At 45.9% G+C, this 19,454-nt stretch overlaps 1 protein-coding gene across 1 annotated transcript; it reads left to right on the top strand.

Moving 5' to 3' along the window:
* Window positions 1-10,241: 10,241 nt before the first annotated feature.
* On the top strand, window positions 10,242-18,783 carry VIM (vimentin). The gene is made up of 9 exons (XM_049777797.1): window positions 10,242-10,910; window positions 11,580-11,640; window positions 14,435-14,530; window positions 14,616-14,777; window positions 15,429-15,554; window positions 16,094-16,314; window positions 16,984-17,027; window positions 17,546-17,631; window positions 18,436-18,783. Exons 1-9 carry the CDS (start codon window positions 10,345-10,347, stop codon window positions 18,475-18,477), a joined length of 1,404 nt encoding a protein of 467 aa, XP_049633754.1. The 5' UTR covers window positions 10,242-10,344; the 3' UTR covers window positions 18,478-18,783.
* Window positions 18,784-19,454: the final 671 nt, after the last annotated feature.

Consider the following 19,454-nt stretch of genomic DNA (forward strand, 5'->3'; position numbering starts at 1 on the left):
TCTGAATGGAAGCAGGGGACTTTGATTCATTTTGGGGCTTTTACCCCACCACCAGGTCCCCAGCAGCACTCAAAATACTTGGACCCAAGAAAGAGAGATTGTTCTTTTCAAAATAATATAGTCTGTTAAATAATTATATTACAATTGAGTTAGGATTTCATGGGCTGTCTATACTTTTATGCGTTAGTTCCCTCTTTAAGAACCAATGAGGCTATGATATTTATCCTTCTATATGTTATCCTTCCTTGCACACCTGTAAAATGCTTTAAAAGTGCTGTTTCAGGCAGAACTGCTGCTGAAGATGAATGCTGCTGGAAAAAGCCAGATATACAGCAGCAATAAGATTATTATTGCGCAAGAAATAGGTTTTGGTTGTTGTTCATTTGTTTTGGTCTCACAATCATACTCGAAGATATTCAGGGGCTATGCCTGGATTAGAGCTAGGCATCATTCCTGGCAGTGTTTGGGGGACTGATATGTAGTATCAGGAACTAAAACCAGGCCTCCTCGAGCCAAACAGGCTGCTAGGCCATTGAGTTGACAACCCCTCAAATGTTTTAGAGTGAATAAAAAGCTAAGAGGTGTTATTAGTAATGGTGCTTTAACTTGGGTTTACTAGTTTGGGGTATGTAACTCTGAATCCTCTCTCATTTCACACACTTACCCTTTCTCATTATTTCAGAATTCTACAATAAAAGCATCCTAAACGCTAATAAAGTCCCACAAATTCAGTTTCTTAGAAAGGAAGTAGAAGTGTAGGTTGATCTTACTTAAACCATATCCATTTCTTTCTTACCCATAAAATGATGGATTATGGGCTTCTGCTTACTGAATTATCTGCATAAATCAAATAGCTGTTATCAAAGTCATTCCACTGGACTTAGTCAGAAATAAAAGATGTGATCTCTAGAGAAACACCCTGAAACTACTGATATTTTGGTGACTCATAAAGGATATCATCTTCTTTGAATTAAAGGGGGCTCCTGTGTGTGTGTGTGTGTGTGTGTGTGTGTGTGTGTGTGTGTGTGTGTGTGTGTGTGTCAGAAAATGGGGAAAAACAGAGCACAGGAAAATGAAATATGCCAAGAATCTCACCCAAAGTCAAACAGAATCACCATTGCAAGAAAGATGACAATTCTAGTAATACCTGGAAAGTGAGAGCCGGTGTCAGAGTCATTCTCTGGCTTTCTGAGATTAAAAGAGACACTGAACTTCTTCATGCTGTTGTTTCCCTATACATGTAGTTGTTTCAACTCTACATGAGATGTCATGAGAATTAGACATGCTAACAGATACTATGTTAACATTCAGCATCCATATCGTATATATGATATTCATGCTTTGATGAAGAGGACCATTGGCCTTTCTGTTTGGCAATACTCCAGCTTGAGTCTTTCTTTCAGAGAAGCCTGGTGATTACTGTTTACTTATCAAGAACAGTGAAACCCAGAGTTGGCCAATGAAAACCCCTCCTCTCTAGACATGCAAATATTCTGTCTCAGAGTCAGCACACCACCTTAAGTGACACTGGGAGCTGCCATGGTGAGTAAATGGTAACTGCATACTTTGGAATCTGAAGAAAATTGACTTAATCTATATGAAGCTCCAGTTCCATAAGCAATGATTGCAGTTATACCACATAACCATCTGCACCAGATTAGTAGGCAAATTTCTAGGATGGATTCATTAGCAATATAAAATCCAACTCAATGTTTTAGGAACCAGTGAACTATAAATATGGAGAGGGCTACACATCTCTTTATTTTTACTATAGTTAACTGAGAATGGTCATTTATTTCTTATTTCTCATCAGAGATGAAATAGCAATGTTTTTTTGACTTTGAATCATATCTGATGGTGCTTAGGACTTACTCCTGACTCTACATTCAGGAATTACTTTTGGCAGGTTCTGGGGATCATATGGGATACCAGTGATCAAATGCCAGGCATGCAAAGAAAGCACCCTACCCACTATTCTATCTTGCTGTCCCCAATAGTATTTTTCTTAATCTTTTGCCTTGTTCAGTTTTATCATTATGCCATCTTCTATTTTCCTCCAGTGTCGCATGACTTTATTCAAGGTTATTGAATTTGATATGCTTATTGTATTTTATGACTTTGCCTCTTGGTTTTCATTTTTACATTCTAGCAATCATATTGATCTTTTATCGGTACACCCAGAGACACAAAGTTTGATGGGAGATAGTTGAACATATTCCAAAATAGATTTTATATCTTATTATTGTGGAGAAAATAATTTCATTTCCTAAGTGAATATGCTATACCCACTTCCAAAATTTGAAATTACTGGTCAATTGAACAGTTGTAAGCTAAATAGATGGGGCTTATTTAATTTTTCCCAAATATACAGAAATATCAGGGCTACACAGATCACTGATATTTTCTTTGCACTTCAAGGACCATCAAAAGACAAATCAGAAATCAATTTTTTTTTCGGTTTTTGGGTCACACCCGGCAGCGCTCAGGGGTCACTCCTGGCTCTATGCTCAGAAATCACCCCTGGCAGGCACAGGGGACCATATAGGGCACCAGGATTCGAACCACCGTCCTTCTGTATGAAAGGCAAACACCTTACCTCCATGCTATCTCTCCGGCCCCAGAAATCAATTTTTAAGATCTCCAGCACTTTGAAAAAATGCCACACTATAAATAAAATTATTATTATTTCTATACCTGCTACTAAAAATACCTTTAGAAAATCAGTTTCTATAAGCTGGGGTCAAGATGATTCCTCCAAACACAAAGAGTACATTTCCTAGATGACAAAAACAGTTGACAAATGTTTTCTTTGTGGTATTACTGACTTTCCATCCTGAAAAAATTATATAAACAACATACCAAGCCATGGGACAAAAACCGGTTTGTTCCTATGTGTCTGTGTCATGCAGACAGTAACTCAAAGGAGACAGTCCCATCAAGAACTCTGTCCTATAGTCTTAAGTGTTATAGTTTTACAGTCTTTCCTATAGAAAGCTTGAATGCTTTCTGTAACTGTGCTGGTTCAAGCAAACAGAAGGAAACTAGCTTCCCTTCCTTTCTCCAGCATAGTTGAACTTTCTGTCCTGATTTTCCCTCCCTACATTAATTAACATCTCTCACCCTGCCTCCCTCCTCTCTTCTTCCTCTCTTACCAAGACTGTGCACTAAGCATTGATGAAACGATAAATTAGATCTAGTTTTGTGAAACATGGTAATTTCCTTCCAACCCTAAAAGCTTCAAAGAGATTTCAAAAAGTTTCTCTTCAAGCATATTTTCCTCATAACTTAAAAAAGCTATTTTAGAAAGATACTGGAACTTGCCTGGTGGTGTGTGCATCCACTGTGAGATCCAAACCTGTACAGTTTGCACTTGGTAATGGACGACAAAAGGACAAATGACGACAAGCCAGATGTGCTGAAAAGGTAAATATCTTGAACATGCTCCTAGCCTGAGATCTGGGTGTGGGGAAGAAGGAGAAGATAAGGGAGGAGGAGATGAAGGAGATGGAGGAGGAAGAAAAGGAGGAGGAGGAGAAGGAGATGAAGAAGGAGGAGGAGCTACCTGAATGTAGAGATTTGCTTTCCCATCTGTTTTATGGGTGACGCGTTCACTCTTGTATTATGCCTGGAGTTTCCAGTTAGTTAATCCTAGACTTGATTCCATCCCTGGCTTTCTCCCACATTATCCCATCCTTGTGCTCTCTTCCCTCACATCATGCTCTTGCTGCCTCTCACCTCATCTGCTGCCAGCAGCCCTCAAACTGGTAACCCCAGGCTTCCTCCACACCCCAGAACAATTGTCTTCAAGCACAAGTGGGCCTTTCTCCTTATCACCCCACAGTGAATTCTTGGGGCCCACCATGTTCATTAACGCCTCTTCCTGGCATTTGCTCCTCCAATGTAGGGTCTCCTGTTTGCTCCCTTGTGCTTCCCCCAAACCCCATGACTGTTTCAGAATCCAGTCACCATGGGACTTTTGCTATCCCTGAAAGGTGCCGAAACACCTGTTAAAAACATGATTTGATCAGCTTTGAACATCCTTTCTCTGTTATTAGAGACTATAAAAAGGGTGTCATCTCATCTCCACTAGCCCCTCTTTATATTATGTGTTCAGATCTACCCCCAAAGGGACACGCTCATCCCTTTATCAGCCTGGCACACTTATATTCACCAAAGTATTCACATGCCATGTTCTGCTTTATATGCTTGTCCATTGTTTGGGGGGAAGAAGCAGGTAGATCTAATCCTATTTTTACCAGACTAAGAGCACCCCAGAGGTGTGAAATGACTCTTAATGAATAAATGAAAAAAAAATGAGTACACTTGCTTGTTGAGTGGAGATAAAATGAAAAAGATATTTAAGAATGAGGGGAGACATCATATAAGCATGAAACAGAGATGCTTGGTACCCCCAGAAATTGCTGTCTGGCAGGTGGCAGAGGGGACAAAATGATTCCATACTTGCTTTTAAAGGCAAGAGGAGTGGTAAGCCTCAACTTCTTTAGCAAAATCCGTTTGCTTTGTCTTATTTTGACTTATCATTGTTCGCTTACTGGGATATTGTCACATGCAGAAGTTCACACAATTCCAAGGCTTCTCTGCAAGAATGGCCTGTCACTGCCTTATCCACCCTCGTGTGTTAGCCTGAAGTCCTGGTCAACCCACAGGATCTTAAAAGAATAAAGGCAGTAATCAAGTGGCCAACACACTGCTTGACATAATAAGTACTAGTGAAAATGAGCTTCCTTCCTTCCTTCCTTCCTTCCTTCCTTCCTTCCTTCCTTCCTTCCTTCCTTCCTTCCTTCCTTCCTTCCTTCCTTCCCTCTGCAGTCACTCACGTATGCATTCAAATAATCTGCTCCACTGCTCTCCAGGGACCCCCAAAACAACAGAGAGAGCTGCAAGAGGACATTTTCAGTCTGACAGTTAGTGTTGTGCTACCCTCAAAGGATAAGGACATTCAAAGTAGGAACTGCTAGGCTGGTGGGTTTTTGGCCAGGTTTAGCCATGCTGCAGCTGAAAAGATAGACAGTAACCTCAATGAGTGTTTCATGGACAGAGAAAGTATTTAGAGCACAGGTGAAAATCAAACTCCAGAGATGGAGAAATAGTAAAGAGGTTAAGGCATTTGACTTGCATGTGGCCAACCCTGCTGAAAATTTCAACAATGCATATGGTTCCCTGAACCCTGAGTGGTGATCCCTGAGCACAAAAACAAACCCTGAAAATGACTGTGTGTGGTCTAGAAATCAAGGGGGAAAAAAAGAGAAGAAGGAAGAAAGGAGAGAGGGAAAGAAGGGAGGAAGGAAGGAAGGAAGAAAGAAAGAAAGAAAGAAAGAAAGAAAGAAAGAAAGAAAGAAAGAAAGAAAGAAAGAAAGAAAGAAAGAAAGAAAGAAAGAAAGAAAGAAAGACAGGAAGGAGGAAGGAAGGAAGGAAGGAAGGAAGGAAGGAAGGAAGGAAGGAAGGAAGGAAGGAAGGAAGGAAGGAAGGAAGGAAGGAAGGAAGGAAGGAGGAGCTGGAGCAATGGCACAGGACTTGAGGCATCTGCCTTTCTCATGTTAGCCTAAGATGGACTGTGGTTTGATCCCCCAGTGTCCCATGTGGTCCCCCAAGCTGGGGGGCGATTTCTGAGCGCAAAGCCAGTGACTCCTGAGCATCAACAGGTGTGGCCCACAAAACCAGAAAGAAAGGAAGGAAAGAAAGGAAGGAAGGAAGATAGGTGGGAAGAAAGGAAGAGAAAGCAGGAAGGAAAGAATGAAGAAAGGAAAGAAAGATAAACCCTTTTTTGGTGGCAATTCTGAAGCTATACCCATCAGTACTGCAATGAGACACATGGTGCCAAAATGGTTCTACCACTTAAGCCACATCCTCAACCCAGATTTCCATCCTTATCCTTTGTTCTCAGTGATCGCTACTAATATAAAACACAATCTTCGGAGGATCTGCCAGAAACCACCAGGAATCTATTTCTTCACCTGACACTTAGTTCCTGGAACATGCTGGGCACCTAAATTCCATGGGTGGACAGTGAGCAAATGACAGCCTCAAAGCCTAGGCCATATCTGCCAAACGAATACGTCCTGTGATGATGCTGTGCTCAGAACGAAATGCACACAAAGTTCTCACCAATCCACAAACACACATCTGTACACTTGTCATATTGTTGGTTTGTCATTCATTTTCATGACTTGACCTTCTAGGTTCTGCCATGTGGCCCAGAATGTAGTTTTATTGAGGTAATAAAGCTAGAAGCTTTGTAGGGGTGCTGGGCTGTCTGCCAACTTTCCTCAAGTCCCCTATGGTCACCAAGTTCCCCTCTTCTGTGTGACTGGCCTATCAGTGTAAATGACCCAACTCAGCTTGACATCACACAACCTGCAAAGCCCCCATCACCAAGAGCACCCCAACTTGAGCATGTTTATGTCCGGCTGAAGGACTGTGATACTCTTAACTTATTTATACATGAGTTGCCTCCCACCTTCAGCCTGGAGAGCAGTTTCAGGAGCCGCTAATTAAAACAATGTCCCAGGAGGTTTTCACAGCAATAAAAAAGAAAATTAGGGCACAGTGGAAAGGGCATTTGCCTTGCATATGGCTCACTGGGTTCGATCCCTGGCATCTTATATGATCCCTCAAGCATCACCAGGAGTGATTTCTGAGTGCAGGAATCAGAGCCAGGGGTGTAACCGCTGAGCACCATCAGGTGACCCCAAATCATAAACCAAAATATTAAATATGAGAACTAAGGTCACATGTGGGTGCCATCTATTCTCAGAAAGGTAAGAGCTGGGGAGTACAGAGAGATGAGGATGAATGATGCGCCTTTGGCCAGGCTCTGTCTTTCATTGATGTACCTATTCTGCATGACTGTATTACAGACTATGGTGCAAGGCAGTGCGAGTGTCTGAGAAGCAGCCGAGATCCTGGCACAGCCTCACACATCCCTCAGGAACGACACCAACTTCTTAGGAATCCTTTACTCCTACGTCATTGCAGTTCCCCACCAAGCCATGATGATTTCCAATGGGAAGGACACACGGATGAATCCATGCATGTCAGCAGTACTCAACTTGGAGACCATATGGCTTCTTGGAGACCTAAGATATTTCTAGCAGGAACTGGGAGAGAATTGTGTACAAGGGAGTGTCAGAGCTGGTTGGATAGGGAGGGGATAGGAAGGGATCAAGGTCAAAAGGAGGGTGAAAGGTTGACTTAGAAGGTTACTGCCTTTTAAAGTGCTGATCAGTTGAGGCACGGTGGCAAGAATTACTGGCCAGTGTCTGTCCCTGCTCCAAGGAAGACCTATAAATTCCAATGGGAATGCCAGGGGCTGGCATCTCTGGGAAATAATGAGGTGGAGATAAGGAAGCGGGGGAGAGGGATTCCTGTTATTCTTGCCACGTCAGAACAAGAAGAGTTGCCGGCTCCCCGGGAGAAAATGCTGTGGTCTAGGCTCTGGCCTTGAACCCGCTGACCCAGTTTCAATCCGAGCACTGCTGAAAGTCCCCTGAGCCCCACCAGGACTGAGCTTCAAACAGTTAGTTTGCCCTGGACATTTCAGGATGTGGCCCAAGTCCTTCCACTGCCCCCCAAAGAAGTTGCTAGAAGAGTCCCCAAAGCCAAACGTGAATCCTCATGGGCACCAGGGGGTATCAAAGGGGCACCTTGATTTGGTCTTGGCACCTGTGTAATGGCATAAGGATCTGTGGTTGGTGTTACCCATTCCAGACCTAGGGGGTTGGGGAAGTAGGAAAGAAGGGGTCCCCTTCCACTGAAGGGAACCTAACTCTATCTTGAGGAAGTCTCCACATCCTGGAGGAATCTGCTGTGGGGCACCACAGGGCAACCAGCCACACCAATCAGGCTTTGCCCACATTTTCCAGAGTGAGTCAGTTCCCAAGTGTGAGTTCTGTGTGTGTGTGTGTGTGTGTGTGTGTGTGTGTGTGTGTGTGTGAGGGGGTTCAGCACTTCTTTCCCCATCCCCCCAGATTGCTTTTCTCTCCCTCAGGGTTCCAGGTAAACCCACAATGGTGACATTTGTTGACCTTGTAGTGTGCTAGGGAGCCAGAGGGGACCACGTGGAGCTGCAGTAAGCCCCAGGAATGCTCTGGGTAGCGACCCACCCACCTCCCCGGCTGAGGAATAAAGGCAATGCACAGCAGGAGGGCCGGGCAGCACAGCCTCTGGGCAGCTGGACGCTGGCACAGCCCTGGGCCAGAGCTCACTGAAAGACAGTAAACAAAATACAGGCTAAAAGAGGCTCAGATGTACCCAGGCAGCTCGAACAAACCCTTCATTTGGGTCATTTGACTCTCCTTAAATACCAGGTAACCTCCAGCACCCAAACAAAGAAGAAAAGGGGGGCTTTACTTAACGTTCCCCTCATCCATGCCCTCGGGAACAAAGCTTTGGAGTTCATCCTTCCAGTACTCCCAGCTCTTTTGAACAACAGAAAAACAAATAACAGAGCGATAATGAAAATTGCTACTTAATCACCAGAAGACTCGAGTCCTGGGCTTCTCTCACTTGCTCTAGGGCCCAGCTCTGTGGGTGGGAGTTTCTAATCTTGCAAGAACTCTCCAGCTGAGAGGCTCGCCTAGAAAGGGCTTGGTTGTGGAGACCTCCCTTTCCCTCCTCCGGGGTGCCTAGCAGTGCTTTGCTTTGTAGCCAGACTTCTCGCTGAAACTTTTTCTCTTTGTAAAACAGGCATTTCTGTGCCCTGCCGAAACTGAAACTCACTAATCAATTTACTTCGCCCAAATAGTGTCCTGTGAGTTATATAACTGCCTTTCACGAACCCCATGGGGAGTAGTGGGGAGGGGTTGAAGGGAACGCTTAACTAATCCTATGCTTGGTGCCTATCAACACTTTTCAAGGTTGCCCCCCCGCCCCAGCTAGCAGAAAACGGGGTGGGGGAAAGGTATCACTTATCAGTCCATTCGATTCGGAATGAGAAAGAGGGAAGGGGAGAGAAAGAAGAGAGAAGGGAGAGAGAGAGAGAAAAAGAGAGAAGAGCGAGCTTTCTTTTTCCAAGAGAGAGAGAGAGAGAAAGAGAGAGCGAGAGAGAGCGAGAGCGAGAGAGAGAGCGAGAGAGAGAGAGCGAGAGAGAGCGAGAGAGAGAGAGAGAGAGAGAGAGAGAGAGAGAGAGAGAGAGAGGACAGCTTCCTCTTTCCCCCAGAACTTTCAGATCAAGCTAGAAGTTGGGTGTGGCTCTGTGGTGGAGGAGGGGAACGGATGGGCAGAGCCACGGTGGGGGTGGGGAGGCGCCATAGGCGCCCAGATTTTGAAAATAACTCCCCCCCCCGAGTTTTCTTTCTGCGTGGATTTTCGAGGCTCCGCGCAAGTTGATTACTCTTGAAAAGTTGCACGCTGCAAGGCGTGGGCGAGTCTTGCAGAACTTCGGGGCGCTGCAAGCTCCCCTTACCCTACTCCAAACCCACACTACTCACGGCCGGACTCCAAGTTGGGGAAAACTTGGAAGCAGCGGTGCGCGCAGAGCCCAGTCCAGCCCATCTAACGGTTTTCCCGGCACCGCTAAGAACCCTCCGGTGGTGCCAAGTGAGTCACGCCCGGTGACTCAGGCGCCCCACCCCGGTCCCCTGGGCTTTCCTCGGCCGCCGCCCCGCAGCCCGCGCCCTCGAAAGCCCCAGCGAAGCCCGTTAGATCCCTCCCAGCCCTGCAAACCAGAGGCCCCCCCAAGGCAACCCGGGCTGAGGTTGGAACAGAGTGGTGCCGCACTCCAGCTCCAGTGCTCAGCTCTGCTTGGCCCGTGCGTAATTGCGCAGCGGGAATGGAACCGGGAGTTCCCCTGTAGGGCAAAGTCTTTTGTCTCTCTCTATCGCTCGCTTTCCTTCCATTTGCCGTCCCCCCTTTTTTCCTCCCCTTGGAGTCTCCCAGTCCCGTTGGACGCGCACCCTAACCCTTCCCGCACCCACGCACGGCGCAGTCTCCACTTTGCACAGCACCCCAAGGGGGACGCGGGACTCCGCCAAGTATCGGGAAAAGTCCTAGACGCGGCGAGAAGTAACGGGATGGGCCTGGCAGAGGCCCTGAGACTGAGGGAGGTTCCAGGGAGGGGAGAGGAGGGGAGGGGACCCCGCCCCAACCCCCCTCACCTCCGCCCACCCATCCATCCCGTTTGGCGCAGGTCCCCATTGGCTGGCGCGCTTCGCGGCTGGGATGGCAGTGGGTGGGGACCCTGATTCCGAAGAGCTTATAAAAACTGTTCCCTCGGAGGGGTCTCGTCCTCTGCTCACTCTTGTCCAGGGGTACCCTGCGCCCTAGACGCCCTAGAAGCCGCCGCTCGCACGCCCTCTTCGTCCAGTGCCACCGCGCCCCGCAGTCATGTCCACCAGGTCGGTGTCCTCGTCCTCCTACCGCCGGATTTTCGGCGGTCCTGGCATGGCCAGCCGGCCCAGCTCCTCCCGCAGCTACGTGACCACCTCCACCCGCAGCTACAGCCTGGGGAGCTCGCTGCGCCCCAGCACCAGCCGCAGCGTCTATGCCTCGTCCCCGGGCGGCGCGTACGCCACGCGCTCCTCGGCCGTGCGCCTCCGGAGCAGCGCGGTGCCCGGCCTGCGGCTGCTGCAGGACTCGGTGGACTTCTCGCTGGCCGACGCCATCAACACCGAGTTCAAGAACACGCGCACCAACGAGAAGGTGGAGCTGCAGGAGCTCAACGACCGCTTCGCCAACTACATCGACAAGGTGCGTTTCCTGGAGCAGCAGAACAAGATCTTGCTGGCCGAGCTTGAGCAGCTCAAGGGCCAGGGCAAGTCGCGCCTGGGGGACCTCTACGAGGAGGAGATGCGGGAGCTCCGCCGGCAGGTGGACCAGCTCACCAACGACAAGTCCCGCGCCGAACTGGAGCGTGACAACCTGGCCGAGGATATTATGCGCCTCCGGGAAAAGTAAGACCCAGGGCGCACGGGCCGCGCGGGGCTGCCTTGGGGTTGGGGAGACCCGCCCGGTTGTCACCGAGCACCCCGCCCTGTGCCACGCCTTCGGGATGTGGCCTAAGGCGGTGGCTGCCAGGAAAAGGGGGTGCAGGGTTAGTGGTGGTTTGGGTGCAGCAGCTCCGCCCCAAAACCCAGAACTTGCTGCAGAGACTTTCCCCCACACTCCAAGCAAGACCTATTGCTCAAGAAGGCCCCATTTGGAGTTGCGGGTGTCTTAGGAAAGTGGGACGCTCCAGTGCAAGACCAGTGCTGTTTTCCCTTAAAACAAAGTTTTAAGTTGACAAAGTTTCCAGTTTCCTCCCTCCGCACACACCCGACTCCGTTGGCGGGGTTCCAGCCCCGCGTGGGAGGAGAGAGGGAGGAGAGAATGGTCACCAGGAGGTCTGCAAACAAAGGGATGCTCCTGGGAGGTTGCTCTGGGTCTCTGGGTGGGTGACGTGCGTCCTGCAGCTCCGTGCCATGGCCGTGATTGCTTTTCTCCAAATGCATTCGACGGCGCGGTGCAAATGCAGCATTTGGTCAAGTCGCAGCCTTGGGACGCAGCGGTGGCGATTTGGGTGTGGCCGCCCGGTTCCTTTAGATTTCTCAGTTCCTCTTTGGTTTCTTGTGTGCCTATTGCAGGTTGCAGGAGGAGATGATGCAGCGGGAGGAAGCCGAGAGCAACCTGCAGTCCTTCAGACAGGTTTGTGGCTACCCTGCCCTTTGCACCTGGCAGGCCCCACCCTCCCCAAAAAGTTTCATCTCAAACTTCTGGGCTGTAAGAAAAGCCACCTAGTAGCAGGAAGATCCCCAGATTGGAGTGAAGGGCTAAAAACAAACAAAACCCCCCACAAAACCCTTGATTGAAGCGGTTCCTGGGACAGAAAGAAACTTTTGAACTTTCTTTTGTGGCAAGAGTAATTTTTATCTAGGCAAAGAACTACTCCCCGTCCTTTTCATTTTTTGCAACACACCGGCCCTTCTGATTTGTAACAGTTCCTTTTAGTTAGATTTGTAGCTCGGTAACCTCAACTTGACTTTGACAAGGCCACTGGGGATTTCAACACATTAACAAAAAATAAAATAAAAAAGGCTCCGTTTCTGCCCTGTAGGAAAAAAAAAATGTAAAAGAATGCTGATGGATAAGAAATCGCAGTGGAACTGAACAATTCAGCAACGTTGTTGCTTCTCTTGTGGCCTTAAAGTTAGATGGAAGCACAGCTATTTTGTGATTTAATCAGGGTGGAAAGCGGCCATCTGTCCCCTGGGCTGAAAGGTATTAATGGTTTCTATGGGCCCTCGCTATGGAATGCAGATACAGGCGTTCTGGCTGGGGTGCTGGCTCTGGGCTGAAAGAATAGCAGCCTTTGTGTTTCCCAGAGCAGCTTTGCAACAGGCTAAATTCTTATTGAATATGTAATGATGTCAGCACAGTTCTAATTGGACACTAGTATTTGCTAACATCCGTTATCTAATATCTGGCCCAGGCTTGTGAAGGAGGCAGGGTTCTTCGAGCTGCCTAAAGCTGCCTGTGCGCCTCAAGTTTGGCAAGACCCTTCTTTCATAGAAGAGTGAGGTGTAGGGGGAGGTAGTCCTCGGATTCCTGAGCTCACCCTCTTTGGGTAGAGAAGAAACTTAAAGCATTTTTATGAAAGGGTTTTTCTTGTTTTCTCTACACTCCCAAGTTAGCCATACTTCATCAGAACAGAAAATTAAAATCCCAAAACGGGACAAGATGTGAACGCATTGGCTAGTCTCTGGAACACCACCGCCAGAGAGGTTGGATGGAAAAGGGCCTCCAAGCATAATAGCAGAGGAATATTTTGCAGCAGGAATTAATTTTCTAAAATAATTTCAATGGACAGTATGTGGTGGGTCTTGGGCAGTGAGCATTAAGGATCTTGGCAGCACTCAGGGATTACTCCTGGCTCCACACACAGAAATCGCTCCTGGCAGGCTCGGGGGACCATATGGGATGCTGGGATTTGAACCAATGACCTTCTGCATGAAAGACAAACCCCTTACCTCCATGCTGTCTCTCCAGCCCCTCTACCTCATTTTTTTACAGTCCCATTAAATTCTCTTAGAGGTTGGTAAATTGTCTTTCCTACACGCACACGCATATATATTTTGGGGGCCCACACCCAATGAACAATGCTCAGGGGTTACTCCTGACCCCACACTCAGGAATTACTCCTGGCAGTACTCGGAACCATATGGAATGCCAGGGATCGAACAAAGGTCTGCCACATGCAAGGTCTCTTATTCCTTTTATTTTGGGGACATTCCCACCAAGCAATTCTGTTTCCCAAAAATCTTTTTTTTTTTTTTTGGATTGTATCTTGGTAATTTCAAGTGTAAAAGGCTCTAATCTGCATTCCCAATGTAGCTACTTACTAGGAAGGGGTCAAAAGTTCTCTCCTTTTTTCCCCCTTCTCTCCTAAAGTTCTGACATTCCCTCTAGGGGTGGGGGTGGGGAAAGAGCTGAATCTAAAGGTCCTGGTTGCAGAATTCCACCTTCTGGCTTGGGACACAGCAGATGCCAAATGTGGAGGATACACAGGAGTGGGGGAGCGGAAGCAGCCAAAATTCACTGCTTGACTCCATTGTCCGCAAGTGCTTTGATCAGTCATTCTGCAATAACCTAGTGCACTGGCACTGGGCCAGCCTGAGAGCAGAGGGTGGAAGGGGAGAGTCTGGAGAAAAATCCACCCAGAAAGCAAAGCAAATCTAGCTGAGTATTACATTTCTCTTCCCATCTGCCTCTTCTGTACTTTTGCTTCTGCACAGCCTGAGTTTGAGTGTTAGTGGGCCTGGTAACTAACTGGAAGGCCACCTGGCTACATAGTTGTTTGGGATCCTTATGACGAGGTTTAGATTTAAATAGAAAATAAAAGGAGCTCTCAGATACACTGATCTGTCAAACACCCATTTCCATTTCCTTGCCATGAATGAGCTCTACTTGACTCCCATTATCACACAGTTCCATAAGGTCCTCAGAAAATCCTTACAACTTGTAATATTGCATTTCTTGATTAAAAAAAAAAAGACTAAAACTTCACTGGTGGAGTCAGGAACTTGGTGCAATCACGCTAATGGCTACTTTTGTTTAATCTTAAATTTTCTCTCAAAACTCTACAGTGAGTGACCATGAAATGTTACTAATAGGGCCAGAGTGATAGCACAGTGATAGGGCATTTATTTGGCTTGCCTGTGACAGACCCAGGACAGACTTGGGTTAGATCCTCAGCATCCCATATGGTCCCCTAGCCTGCCAGGAGCGATTCTGAGCACAGAGCAAAGAATAACCCCTGAGTGCAGCCGTGTAAGCCCACTCCCGCAAAAGAAATGTTATTTCTAAAGAGATGAACCCATCATACATTGTAGCATTGATTTAACAACTTAATGATCCCAAGAGTTAGCACCTTTCCAGAGCATCACCTAGCATGACTGAGGAGTCACAACATAGTTCTCCATGTCCTTTCTCTTCAAAACAGGATGTCGACAATGCTTCTCTGGCTCGTCTGGACCTTGAACGGAAAGTGGAATCCTTGCAGGAGGAGATCGCCTTTTTGAAGAAACTCCATGATGAGGTAAGGGGGTGCCTTTTAACCAACACCCCATGGGAGGCGGTTCTATTTATCCTGGGCTCAACCGACCTCTATGTCCATCTTGCAGGAGATCCAGGAGCTGCAGGCTCAGATTCAGGACCAGCATGTGCAGATCGACATGGATGTGTCCAAGCCGGACCTCACAGCGGCCCTGCGGGATGTGCGTCAGCAGTACGAGAGCGTGGCTGCTAAGAACCTGCAGGAGGCTGAAGAGTGGTACAAGTCCAAGGTACAGATATGCTTGGGTGGCCAGAGCTGAAGGAGAGAACTTGATTCTGCAGAGACTGTGCCTGTCCCTGTCAGTCACTCCTACAAACCTTTCAGCTCCAGCCGGAAAAGTGGCCTGAATGACTTGTTCAGTTTTGTTTCTTGCTCTAGTCATCCTTGACCATAGGCACATTCTCATCTTCAGGCTAGCAGATTCTCCTCTTCCCTTCATTAAATCCCATCCTAGACCACCAGCCATGCTTGACAAGTGTCAGTGTTTGGCTGCTCTTTCTCAGTCTTTCCAAAGGATCCAGATATGGGCTGGAAGATGGAGAGATTGGAGCATCAGTGCTGCCATTTTTTGGCCTTCGCTCTGTGTCCAGATTTATTTACCATTATTATGCTTTTTCCTTTGCTCAGGGAAGGGAGGGTCTTGGACATGACTACTCAGGGGGAAATCAACAATTTAAATTATTTTTCTAATTTTTGATTTTGAGCCACTCTCAGCAGTGCTCAAGGGTTCTTCCTGACTGCTCAGAAATTATAATTTGACAGGCTCAGGGGGACGATATGGGATGCAGGAGATCGAACCCGGATCAGCCACTTGCAAGGCAAACTCCTTCCCTGCTGCGCAACCACTCCAGCCCTTACATGTTCTGTTTCTTCCCTATAGTTTGCTGACCTTTCCGAGGCTGCGAACCGCAACAATGATGCCCTGCGCCAGGCGAAGCAAGAGTCAAATGAGTACAGGAGACAAGTGCAGACACTTACCTGTGAAGTGGATGCCCTTAAAGGAACTGTAAGTAGCATTAGCCCAGTATTCAAGCAGGAAAAGGGCAACCTAGGAGTCATTCCATAGACCAAACCAAAGGACATCTGAACAGAACTTGACACAATGAACAATAATACCCACTTCAAATTTTACTAGCAGTGCCCAGGGAATTGCTCCTGGTGGTCAGGAATGCTGTACTGGGGTTCAGACCCGGACTTCTTGTCTGTGAGCGAGTTGATCACTTGAGCCATCTCTTTGGGGTATTTTAATGCAGATTTTCATACAGATTTTAATGCAGATTTTCAAACAGATAAAAGAAATGGTCAAGATCAGTTCAGAAAGCCCTTTGAGAGGTAGATACTTTCAGCTGCTCTTGTTGCTTCTAAAAAGAAGCGACTTGCCCCTTGAATTCTCCACCTACACTTCACCTGTTCATATGTTCCCTTTCACCCCCACACTCCTCAGAGAAAAAAAAAGGTTGTCCATTTTCTGTAAATTATTCTGGGACTAGCTGCTATTGTTGTTTTTCTGGGAAATAATGTCTGATTCTTTCTCACCTTCTGCAGAATGAAAGTCTGGAACGTCAGATGCGGGAAATGGAAGAAAACTTTGCAATGGAAGCTGCTAACTACCAGGACACTATTGGGCGCCTGCAGGATGAGATTCAGAACATGAAGGAAGAGATGGCGAGACACCTGCGGGAGTACCAGGACCTTCTGAATGTGAAGATGGCACTGGACATTGAAATTGCCACCTACAGGAAGCTTCTGGAGGGCGAGGAGAGCAGGTATTGCAGAATGGGGACTTAAGAGGGGCCTGCTCCCCTAGAACATTTGTTTTCACTTGTCCATACACATCACTTCCTAGAACAAATTCTCAAGGCGGCATTTACCACTTACAGTCCTGAACTTGGAAGTTCAGAGAGTGATGGACTAAGTTAGCATAGCCAGTTCATCAATAGTACAGCCAGGATGTGAATCCACAATGGGCAAAATCCAACACTGTCCATAACTGAGTTGCCTCCAGCTCATGCCCTATGCAGAATATTCTGGCAGCAAAGGATTTCAAGGTACTAAGACCCTTTATGCATAAAAGCGTTTGAAGCAAATCTCTCACTTAGGAAGTCACACGGGAGTGGCTTCTTTTGAAGTCAAAACAGATTTGATTGGGAGGTAATGAGGAAGGAGAGGGAAAAGATAAGAGACACAGGAGAGAATAATGAAAAACATGTTTAAGAAAGACTACAGGCTCTTTCACAGGTAAGAAAGCCCTGGTCCGCAAACAGCCCAGCATGAAAATAGGAACATTCACATCTTACCAGGGGTTATATAAACAACACATGTTTAGGCACTTTATACCCAGGCAACATATGTGTCAGGACTGGCTTCTTATTTGATGGATTCAAGAAGGTCATGAATTTCTTGTTCTCTGATTTTTCTCTGTATCTTGTTCACAGGATTGCCTTGCCACTGCCAAGCTTTGCTTCCCTGAATCTGAGGGGTAAGTAAGCATTGAGTCACTTCTGATGCTACATTTCAGTGCCTCTCCCCCATATCATTTGTGGACCAATTGTCCATATTTACTGATACCTGGAAAATGTCCATATTTACTGATACCTGGAAAATGCCACATGAGAGAAAATTATATATAAGAATGCTATATATATATATATATATATATATATATATATATATATATATATATATATATATATATATAATGATATATAATCAGAACCAGAATGATCAACGTTAAATAATGGACTAAATTTGGTGAATGGGTTTTACCTTTTTAAAAGCCAATATCAACTCCCCTTCACTTCTTCTGAATGGAGTGAGTGAATGAGCATGTGTGTGTCTTCTCCTGATATTATAGGATGGTGCCAGGCACTAACTTTTAGAGTAAGGAATAATTTTAGTAGCACCTTAGCATGGGGGGAGGGGAATAAATAATCCCCTGGGCATGTTCCTTTGTTGCTAGTGCCAGGCTTGCTCACTTTGGATTGTTTCTTTACTCAGAAACCAACCTGGAATCCCTCCCTCTGGTGGACACCCACTCCAAAAGAACACTTCTGATTAAGACTGTTGAGACCAGAGATGGTCAGGTTGGTATCTGTCAGTGGGAATTCAAGTCCTCTCAGAGTCAGGCACCCATAATCTTTTGTATGAATTCGACAACAACCAGCTAATTTGGGTGGTTTCTGTCCATTCAGGTCAACCAAAGAGATAATGCACCTCTTTTTTTCCTAGTCTCATGCATATTGGGCTCCTGGACTTGCGGGGAAGGAGGGAGAGAGATAGAGACCGAGAGCAAAAGAGAACAATCTCCACAGACTTCAAAACTAGTGCTCTTTTTCTGGTGCTTGATTTGAAAAGGGGACAAGGCTACACGCTGGAATGATGTGATGCCATCACATTAAGAACACATTTACCCTAAGTACCAGCGCCTCGGTGAGGCCAGACCTTTGCCCTCATTCAATGATAGACCATCAGATTTATTCCTGTCTTGCTGCTTTTCGATACCAGGAAAAAAATAGCCCTGCTATTTGATTATAATTTACATGAAATCTTCCCTTGGAACATTCAAAAAATACTTGCAGTATATTTTAATGCCCTAGCTGTCATTAAACTTCATTGCATAGCATTGTTATAGAAACCTTCAGAAACACAATCTTCCTTGTTATTTATAACATTTCATTGGGAACTTATTTAGCTTCTAAGTGAAGGATCCCATAAAATGTTTCTGTCCCTGAAACGAAATCCATGTCAGGGAGAGCCGCATACCATCACTTTCTAACATTCATAGTGAACTCTCTTGATATGGAGTAGAATTTTTCTTGGTCATGCTTGATGGGATCATTTAGTCTAATATATAATCATTATATTTGGGGTATTTTTTTATCTTACAGGTTATCAATGAAACTTCCCAGCATCACGATGATCTGGAGTGAAAATCCTACATATTTGGTGCAATCTCTTACCAGCAGAATAAAATAAATTCATATCATAAAGGAAAACAGCTTTCCAAGTGCCTTGTCTGCAGTTTCTCAGGAGCGCAAGATAGATTGGAGATAGGCATGAGAACTAGTTCTCAAGAAACAACAGTTGTTTAAGATGTAGGAAAAAAAGTTTACAATTAAATCTAGTTTATGAAAACAACTTGTGCTAGAATACTTTTCTTAAAAAGTATTTTTGAATACCATTAAAACTGCTTTTTTCCTGCGACCAATTTGTTCTGCTCTAATAAAACTTTGGAACACTCATTTGGTGTGTAATTTATTTGAAAACATCTATTCTAAACAATAATTTAATTTCTTATGAGACACCTGGAAGTGCTCAGGGGTTACTACTTGGCTCTGTGCCTCAAGTTATTCTGGGGATCAAGCCTGGGTTGGCTGTGAGCAATGCCCTCTGAAGGGGCAAATGTTCTTCCTGCTGTACAATCACTCCAAACCCACTAATCAATTTTTAATGAGAATATATTTCTCCTAAAGAGGAGTCTTACTGGTAAATTGCCATAAAAATCTAGTGTATGTTAAACTAATGAACTTCACCTATTCTTGAAGGATGGATTTTGAATTGAAGTGCTCTTCCCTTTTCAATGAAGTTCTTTGTAAATTTTGTAAATAGATGTTTTATGACAAAGAACGTACAAAGAGAGTAATATGCAATTGCATTATATAATTTAACCTCCCTCAGGTAGTCTTGGGTAGGAGGCAGAGGTCTGGCGATGAATCAATTTGGCTTCAGCAGGTCTATGGATGGTGTTTGGTACCAAATGTACCTTCATTGTTAGTTCAAGGTATCATAATTTTTACTTCCACACAACTAAGGACAGCAACAACCTCATGGGGAAAGGTGTGAAACAAACATTCTTGGGGCCTGAGTAGTTAGGAGGCAGAGCTCAGTGTTGGCTGTGGGATTTATG

The sequence above is a fragment of the Suncus etruscus genome, chromosome 7 (genome assembly GCF_024139225.1).
Source record: "Suncus etruscus isolate mSunEtr1 chromosome 7, mSunEtr1.pri.cur, whole genome shotgun sequence".
In the NCBI taxonomy this organism is placed as follows: Eukaryota; Metazoa; Chordata; class Mammalia; order Eulipotyphla; family Soricidae; genus Suncus; species Suncus etruscus.